This window comes from Tympanuchus pallidicinctus, unplaced genomic scaffold (genome assembly GCF_026119805.1).
Source record: "Tympanuchus pallidicinctus isolate F22 unplaced genomic scaffold, pur_lepc_1.0 scaffold8, whole genome shotgun sequence".
NCBI classification, from domain to species: domain Eukaryota; kingdom Metazoa; phylum Chordata; class Aves; order Galliformes; family Phasianidae; genus Tympanuchus; species Tympanuchus pallidicinctus.
The window spans coordinates 51,532,584-51,541,869 of record NW_026294802.1 but is presented as its reverse complement, the minus strand read 5'-3'; the positions used below and the strand labels follow the sequence as shown (position 1 = coordinate 51,541,869).

The window sequence follows — 9,286 nt, the reverse complement described above, 5'->3', positions numbered from 1 at the left end:
ATAACAGATCTGAATGGTTTTGTTCCTAGTGCAGCCAGGGGAAAACTCCTACTGGTTTCTGTATTGCTCTGCTTTGCATTGTGTAAATTAGGTAATGGGGAGTAAATAATCGGTTTTCTAAGTGTTATTTTGAACTGTTCTTTTGAGGCTGAAACCTGCTAAGCCTTCTCACATCACGCTGTAGCATAAAGGGCTCTTAATGCTCCTATCGTTGTTAATTACATCAGTAATTAAGGACGAATCAAGCTGCAGGCTCTGCTGTTTTGAGCACTGCACAAACAGAGCAGTGCTGTAAGTGGCAGTCTGTGTCTTGGAGAGCTTCACACTAAATAACAAAAACGGGAGGGGAAAAAAAATCTACCAGAAATATCTGGAATGCAATTTACTTGGCTTTTCCCTTGAGCTCCATCCACACGAATCTTAATTTATTCCCAGGTTTTGGTGTTGTTGGTTCTGATGTGCCATCCTAATACAGAACTTGCATTTCTGGCCTGTACCGTTCAGTAACCAGTTATGTGTTTCTTGTCTTTCTCTGGGGACAGGTTTCCCTGCCCGTGCTGGTGTAACAGGTTTGCCTTGTTCCCCTCCCAGGTCTTTGTGCAAAAGGAAATTCCACTGCAAATTCACCTCAGATGATACCAGTGCTGCTTTGCGCTTGGACTCTGTGCGTTCTTTTTGTTCAAGTATTTATGGATTAAGGTCTCAAACAGCTGTGATGCAATTATGTTCACTGGTTTTGTAATGCATTTTGGGTGGACATAAGGCTAAGAGGCTCCTGGTGTCCCTCTCCTGAGAGCCTGTGGAGGTAGAAGCCCTTGGGACGCCGCAGTTGTGCTTCAGGCAGGCTCAGATATTCAAATACGTTGGCAACAGCAGGAAGTATTCTGTGCAATGAGTTGATCAGCGTCTCTTAGTTGTGATGCAGTCTTTAAAGATATTAACGTTTAATGGTGAGCAAAAGCAGTGCCTGCTCTGTGCCTCGCTTCAAGGGTAGTAGCACTCTGCTCCCATATTCAGACCAATGTGGATAAAATGAAATGCAGTGCATTATTAGCATCATGCTCATCTTCACTGTTGTTCTAAATGTTGGAATCACTTCAGTTATCCTTCTATTGTTTTTTTTCTCCTCATGCAGATTGATATCCACATGCTGTCCAGTGTAAGTGCATGAGTCCAGGGGAGGTAATGCATGCAGCAGCTGAGCAGTTATCAGAAAGCTCCCAGCCCTCTGTGAGCAGATTCTGTGCTCCTCAGGTGAATAAATGTGCTTTCCCCTTTCTGCACATATGTGGAGGGGTTAGGGTTTACAGATGCAGCAAAGACAGGAATCTGACGGGCTTTTCGCCTTTCTTGTAGCTGAAAAGCAGAAGTATAAAATCAGATTAGGTGACGCAGCTCAAATAAATGCTGTTGCAAAGGAAGACGAGCACAAAATAAATCTTATTTCTCCAGCGAGGAAACAAGCTGATTTCTGCAAGGCCTGCGTGACTGCTGCCGTGCCCCACGTCGGCTGCAGGCAGGTAACTCGATTATTTTCCTGCCCGCGTGCTGCTGACGGATGGCAGGATCGATGTTTCTGAACGCGGCTGGGTTGGGGTGCGCGTGTTTGGGGCGCGGGGTGACGGCGGCAGCCCCTCCCTGTAGGGTGTGGGCTTCCTTATTCATCGGGGCGGCTGCCCCCGTACAAATCTCCAAAACAGGAACGTTTGCTTGGAAATCAAATAACAAAACCCGCGCTTCGTACTGTGAGGAAGCGGGAATAAAGGGAGCAGGGCGGGCACGCCGCTCCGGGGCGAGGAGCGCCCATCGCCTCGCGGTGCCCAGCGGGGGGCGGCGCGCTCCCGCCGCTCCCAGAGGACGTGGGGGGCGCGCAGCCGCCGGCCGCGCATGCGCAGTGCGCTCATCGCCCCCTTTTAACGGCCGCGGGGCGCGCGTGCGCAGTGCGCCAGAGCTGTCAAGCGCTCCCCCCTCCCGCCCCGCTCCGCCGCCGCCTCTCCGCGCGGCGCCGCTCAGGCCATTTTGCGGCGCGATGAGGCGGGAGCGGCGGTGAGCAGCGCCCGTCCCGCTCTTCGCGCGTCCCGCTCTTCGCCCTCGCCTCAGCGCCGGGATCCGAGCCGGTTCTTCGCGTGCGGGGAGAGAAAGGGAAGGAAGCTTCACCGAGGGGCAGCGACCCCCGCCCGCCCTCCGCTCGGCGCCGGCGAAACCATGAGCTGGGGCACGGAGCTGTGGGTGAGCCGGGGGGGGGGGGGGAGCGTGCCGGGACCGCGCGGAAATTACCGATAAAACGAACGAGCCCCGGGCGCGGAGCCGCCCCGCGGAACGAAGGAGGGTCGGGCTGCTGCTTTATTTTTTCGGCGTGTGCGCGGTTCGGAGGTGGGTCCGATTTCAGGAGGGAGCGGCGGTGCGGGGCGGACCGCGGGGAGCGGAGCGGAGCGGGCGGTGATGCCGGGCTGGGTGCCGGGCTGGGTGCGGAGTTAGGAGAGGCAGAAGGGAAACACGGGCTCGGTCACAAAGAGGACGCGGTGCAGCCATGTTTGGCAGCGGGGCGAACCGCCATGGCGCTGCGGGACCCGGTTTTGGGCTGTCTGTAGGCACGGCCGTGTTATCTGTGCTAATCGCAGCCCTGCCCGCTCGGGTAGACAGTTGAACGAGCGTCCCGCTTGGCTGTGACGTCGTAGTGGTGTTATAGTTAGAAATACACGGCGACCTGAGCACGGGATGCTTGCTGAGGGTTATCCTGCGTTTGTCCGCGGTGCTACAGAATGATGGAGTGCCGTAGCGGTGCTGGTTTGATTCGTTTCTTCAAACAGCTCTGCTGCACGGGGAGGTCTGCAGCTGGCATTGCTTTGTGCACCCTGCATGCTCTGTGGGGCGGTTAAGCAGTCTGAACGACCCGCTGTAAATCGTTCTGATGCAGAAGAATAAATGTGGAATTCTCGAGGTGGGCTGAGCGTCTGCTTTTGCCTTCTTAGCGGTGTAGGCAATGCTGAGATGTTTCTGCACAAGATCGAGGGAAGAAGTGCTTATCCGTGGTTCATTGTAATCTCTGCAGGTGTGTGCAGTTGTGTGTCTGTAACGATTTTTTTTCCCTAAAGTTTAACTGGTGAAATCTTGTCTTTGCTATCTAAGGCACCAACATCTCTTGTGTCCTCAGTATAGCTTGAGAAGTGTAGCAGGTTAATGAGGAGAAAACACAGCTACCAGGTGCAGTGAGGCTGGATACCACACTGGTAGGACTCGTTGTGTGCTACGTTGGGCACAGCTTTGTCGATGAATTGCTTTCCAGTGCTGTGGGTATCTGGGACAGAATGCTGGCATCCCTCTGAGTCCCCCTCCCTTTAGTGGGGAAAAGAACCACACAACCAGCTTGGATTTAATGCGTGCCACCACCTTTGGTTGGTCCCAGTGTTTCTTAAACAAAATTGGATTTCTATTAGCCTTAAAACTTAGTATTTGTTTTAAGTAGTCATGTGTTGGCTGTACAAACAGGTGTCATGAATTAAAAATGCCCGTTGTAGGGTGTGACTGGTGTAGGATTGGCTGTGGCCTTTGTTGGATGGAGTGGAAGTTGGGGTGTTAACAGGTGTTTCTAATTGTCGTTTAGAAACTTAATGTCTGTTGTTTCACCAGGGTTGTGTTGCAGGGTGAGGTGCCCGTCTGCCAGGCTGAGTGTGTGCTCACCGGTCACTCCTGCAGTGTAACAAAGGAGAAGCAAAATCAGAGTTGCACTTTAGAGAAAGTAGAATGTTAACGTGCATGGATTTCTGTTTGTTCCTATGGGGGGAAGTTTCCTTCTGAGGCTTGCAGAAAGAAGCCTCAGAAGCAATGAAATCCATTTGGCAAAATGTGACTCCCAAGAGAGTGCTGTAGCCCTGTGCTGTGTTGTGAGGATATTTTGTTTCTCCGGGTTGCAAATTGTATTGCAAAATCCCTAATCCTATTTCATTCGACTCTAGACTTCTGTTCTGAGTTTAATTTACGAGCTTCACCCATAACCAGCAGAATTATTAGAGGTACCAGGGCAGCATTTGGATCCAGTGTGAGGATAAATGCTCAGGATGATGAGATCATCTGTGGCATCCCAGCAGTCGGGTGTCACAGAGCAAAGCCTGAAGGTCTCATATAACAGCCTGAGTTGTCTGTGTGTGGCAGTGGCTGGAGCTGCTGTGCTGCTCGGTGTGCCCACAGCCTGCACAGCTTTCTGCCCATTGCGCTGAAAACATATGGAATCCAGGGGGAGGAGTGGTGGGTGAAGGGCGAAGTATGGTCATAGGACTGAAACCTTTTGTTTTCTGCTCCAGTTCAAGAGTAGCTGTAAGGGCTGGCAGCTGGGGGTTGGAAGACTGGTTTTGTGTTTGATTCTTGTAATTTGCAGTGTTTTCTAAATGTTTATGTTAACATGGCAAGTAAAGATTATGTATGGGTGGGTACATAGGTGCAACTTGTAGCTTCAGTTAGCCGCACTTTGGGGTCTGCAGGCTCTGAAAGCATTCTCAGATCTTTCTCCCTCTTTTTAGGTACTAAGGAAGAACAGGGATACCAGAGTGTCGCACACAGCTACTCTGGAGGGTGCTTTAGCTAGTAAAGTGCTACTGTGTTCTCCTGGACTTCCCAGCAGGGTTCTTTCCTGTGGGATGAAGTGAGTGGTAGGAAATACATAGCAAGTTAAAACTAACCTCAGTGCTTCGCTCCTTGTCTTGAGCGGGAAGAGCTGTGGCTGTGAGTTGAAGGGAATTAAGTGTCTTGATGATAAGTTCTGGTACAGTTTGTAGTAGAGGAGGTATGTGTAAACTTGTGCTGAAGTGGTCCAGGAGAACCTGTGGCTCCTTGGAGTGCTGTCACAGCACGGCAAGTGCAGGCAGTGATGTCATTAAACGTGGGAAGGTTCATCCTTCTTGTTATGAGCGTTTCAGAGATGCAGGTGCTGTAAGGTGATGGGTTCCTCTCCCCCTTCCCTCTATGTCCAATATAAAGTTAATAATAATAAAAAAAGATGAAGTGGGGGGGGATGTGATTGAATTGGTTTTCCTTGACCTTTGTGTGGCTGGGTGTCTGCTAACAGCTGTCACTGTCCTTTCAGTCCGGAGAAGGTGAGTATTTCTGTTTGCAAAGGGCTGAACTTGCTGCCCTTGCGCAAGGAGCAGTGTTGGCCAACTCCTCACATGATGGGTACTTTGGGGAATGTCCTTTTGTTTGCACTGTTCCAGTATGCTTCAGTATGGAAAAAAATTACAGCTCGGCTACTTTTGCTGTCTGAAGTCATACGATTTAAAAGATGATGTTCTTTTCCACATTAATAGTAACATCTTCATTCATGGTATGGAAATAAGTGGATTCCTGCAGACCCTGTTTCTGTGAGCTGTTCTTCCTTGTCAGACAATGGAACAGAGGTGCAGCTCTGAGAGCTCAGTGCTTCCTGCGTGGAACTGATGGATCTTTCCACTCTCAGTCCTTGCATGCCTAATTCATCGGCAGCATTTGTGTTCCAGCAGCTGTGATCCTGCATTTTCATTGAATGTAGTTATTGTTCTCTAGTGGCATTGTAATATTTATGGCACGTAGGTGATGCTTAAAGTGATGAGTCACATTCTGAATCTGTCTGGAGTTCTCAGGGTTGTGACCTCGATGGCATCACAAAGCAGTTATCTGGGCACTGCAGTCAAACGTCATCTTAAATTTTAAGTGAAGGCTCTGCTCTTGTCAGCCTGTTCCCTGTAAGAGGCTCTGCAGGGCTGCATCTGTGTTTGAGCTGTTAACTTTTTTTCCCCCTCAATCCAGTTTCGTTGCAAACACCCATAGAGTTGGGTGCAGGAAATGAAAATCTGTCTTGTGGTTCCCTGGCTACCAGAGCTCTTGGGTTTGGCTGTTAACCCCTTACTCTGAGTGAAAGGAAAAGCATCCATAGTGACAGGACAAGGAGTCGTACTGCCTGCGGAATCACTGATTATCTCTGACATCTGAGAGTTTTCTTCATAAGCTCGTGGAGCTTCCCTTGGAAGGCTGCTGGATGCGAGGTGGAAAATCTGTGGCGATGGCAAACGTTTTCCTGAGCAGTGAGTTTTATTGTGAGCTGGCTGTTCCAACGTATTTGACATCATTCAGACAACCAGAGGCAGAAATTTCGTGTCTCCTTGCTCTCTTTGTATTTCAGCAGACATTTTTTTTTTTCCCCCTATTTAGCAATTTGTTAATTAAAACATCTTACAGTTGGAGGAGGCTGAATTTCACCTGTAGAAGCGGCTGGGTGACAGCATAGGGCACCTGAAAGTAAATAGGTTGGAAAATAAAAATGAGGTCAGTGCAAAATCGTCGTGTTTATAATTTGGGCTTCCAGGCACTGCGAGTAGAGCAGCTCTGTTTGGGTTTCTGAGGAACCTACTGGGTCTTGGGTGTGTGAATATCTGAGTAATTTCATTTACAATTCTGCTTTGCTTTAAGAAAGGATTGCTACAATTCTGTCACTGCCTCTTGTATTTTCTACCCATTCATTAAGGAACAGATTTGCAATCCTTCAGCATGAGTCAAAGCTGCAAATACCTCTTTTTGTTGCTCCTTCTTCCCCTTCTAGTCACTGAATCTTCCCATTTGCAGCACAGCCACCCCAGCTCTCTTCAGCCATGTGGGAAGGCAGGCAAAGATGAGACAATGTTTTTCTGGACTCCTTGCAGCTCATTAGTGTTACTCATGTTGTGAAACATTCCTTTAAAGCAGGATTTCAAAAGCCATGCTCCATATGAGAGTAGGAGCCACTGCTGGACTGTAATGTAATAATGTAATAATGCACTTTATTGCCTTTGTTGTTGATTGCTGGAAAGGTAACCTGCTAATGAATTTTTGGAAACTCACTTTCAACCTGTCTGAAATAATGCTTCTGACATCAGTTATGCATTGAATCTGATCCAGCTACCCAAATGCAATGCTCTGTTGAGTTTCCTTAGCATTCATATAAATATTTTAAAATAACTTCCCCCTTCAACGTAACCTTACGTTTCTCAGATGAACCATCTCTACTTCCTTCCATCCTTGGCAACCCTGCTTTTCTTTTTCGCGCTTTTTGTTTTAGCACTCAGTTAGTTAGGTTGGTGAGAGGAAAAACACTGCTGTCTGTTGACGTACTGCAGTCTTTGTTCTTTGCAAGCGATGGCTTTGGCTTTGAAATAGAAAATGGAGAAAAAGTAGTGTGTGTGTCTAGATGGGGTTTCTAGATTACTTGTATAGAGCAGTGCAGTTAAGGTGTAGGAAGGAAATGCTGATTATTCAGGGTTCACTGCTGAAGCAGCCATGCATGTTGTGAACATGAAGCAGTTTTATTGCAGTGCTGTCCTCTTTCATGTAGGGAAGACACAACCTGTTGCAGAAATAACCAAGAGAACAGGAGCAATCTCCCAGCCACCCTTAGAAACCGAGGGCAGGAATGAATCTGGAAATGGAGTCATGGCCACTAATGCCTGGTGTAACAGTGATCCCCTGCAAGTCCTGCACACAGCCTGCTGTCCTGAAGAAGTGCTGTAGTGGTTTATTGTTGTTGCTGTCATGGAAATAACTTCTTACTGCAAGTACACGTTGTCTGGCCAGTTGGTGTTAAGTATTGAAATGTTTCTACCAAAAAGCCAAAAATAAAGTCCTTAAATTCTTCCCTCTTGGTGAGGTGGGTGGGTCCTATTAGTGATAGGTGCATGGTTGGACTGGATGATCTTGAAGGTCTCTTCCAACCTTGGTGATTCTGTGGGTGCTGCTCTGTGTCTGAAGGGAAGGGACGTGGGTAGTGTTTGCCATTACCCCTTGGAACAGCAGCTACAATTTGTCTCATGAATTATTCATTTTGGAGAGGAGAATTTTACTTTCATTGCACTGTGGATGTGCAGTGAGGGATTATTATCTAGGTGATAGGAGGATGTTCATCTTGCAGTTTTATCTCAGCCCACGTTGAGGTTATACAGTTGGTAGCTCTTTTTGTTTTATTTTCTGTTGAGGTCTTCTATTTTCTGCTTTGCTATTTTCTATTTTGTGCAAAGCTGGCATGCTCAGACTGTAGTGCCTGCCTCGCATTTCTTGTATCTAGATTAGCCAGGATTTTTCAGCTGTTAATAGGGCTGGTGTACTGCCCATAGTGCAGTACCTCTTCAGTACTGGAAAGCTGTATTGGAGGAAGGATTAGAAATTTGGCAGATAATAGCTCTTGAACAGAGATGTGCCTTCTGATGCTGGGAAAATCTGCCTGAGTTAGGCAGACGTGCGAGTCAAGGAGAATGCCACCTTGCAAGTGCTGGGTGAAGGGATCAGTGCTGAAGGCATCAGAAGTTGTGGTGTGCCTGAGCACGTTTTGGTTTGGGAGTGCTCTGTGACAAGGCAATGCCACAGCCTGATAAACAGCTGAGTGTGCCTCTGTCCACTCCTCCCAGAGCAAAGGCAGCTGTGGGAGAACAGCCTGCGTCAGTGAGTTGGGAGATGGTGGGCTGCAGCAAGGAGCAAAAGGGAACCGAAAGCGTGGCTGCACTGTGTCACAGCAAGGCTCCATCTGGCAGGTAGGGCTTCCTCGTAACAGCCATCACAGCAGTGTGGGAGCTGAGCAGAACGGGAGTGTGTGTCTTGCTGTGTTCACCCAAGGGTGAGGAATAGAGGAAGAGGTGCTGTGAACAGAGGGGAAGCTCCTCAATGTTTGGGTCTGTAGCTGGTGGGGAAGAAGGTGTGGAGCTCTGCCTGAGAACTAATCACAGGAATCTGCAGCTGCTTGCTTAGGGGCTGTTTGGGTCAGCGAAGTAATGTGCCAAGGATGGTGAGAGTGGGGTTGGTTGAGGAGAGGCAATTTGAATTGGTGATATGCTTGGTTCTGATTGTGAGCTTGGGGAGGATGAGAGAGCTGAGGCTAACAGATAAAAAGAAATAGCAGGAACGAGCTCAGGAGGAGAAAGGGAATTTTAGCCAGAAGACAAATCAGGAGATAATTTACCTAATGAGCATGTGGGGATAGTAGGGTTGGACTCTGGGTGGGACCTGAAATGCTGGCTGAGATTGCACACCCTGTCTGCCAGCAGTGAGAGCGATGTGTTAGGAATGGCAAATCAAGAATATGTTGGAATCGGGATAAAGGGATGGGAAGGAAGGAATGGGGCAAAGGATAAACAGAAGATGAGAAATAAGAAAGAATAGTGAAGAAACCTAGCGGCTGTTTTTGCATGTTTGGTTTCGCAGCATTACTCCTTTCATGTGGCTTTTTCCATGTCGTGTTTCAGAGGAGTTGATGTACTGGTTTGAACGTCTGCACGCTGCTTTCTGTGGTTGCATT

The 9,286-nt window shown here is 48.4% G+C and overlaps 1 protein-coding gene across 17 annotated transcripts in view; it reads left to right on the top strand.

Annotated features, from left to right (window-relative positions):
* Positions 1 to 1,295: 1,295 nt before the first annotated feature.
* Positions 1,296 to 9,286, top strand: part of FNBP1 (formin binding protein 1) — an 87,335-nt gene continuing 79,344 nt past the window's right edge. For 16 of the 17 annotated variants that reach the window (XM_052669237.1, XM_052669252.1, XM_052669251.1 and 13 more), the window contains exon 1: positions 1,296 to 1,520. In XM_052669237.1, the coding sequence (XP_052525197.1) occupies positions 1,311 to 1,520 (210 nt within the window). In that variant the 5' untranslated portion in view covers positions 1,296 to 1,310. Of the gene's footprint in view, positions 1,521 to 1,964; positions 2,230 to 9,286 lie in introns of those variants that run through there. The other variant, XM_052669247.1, reaches the window with a different exon arrangement.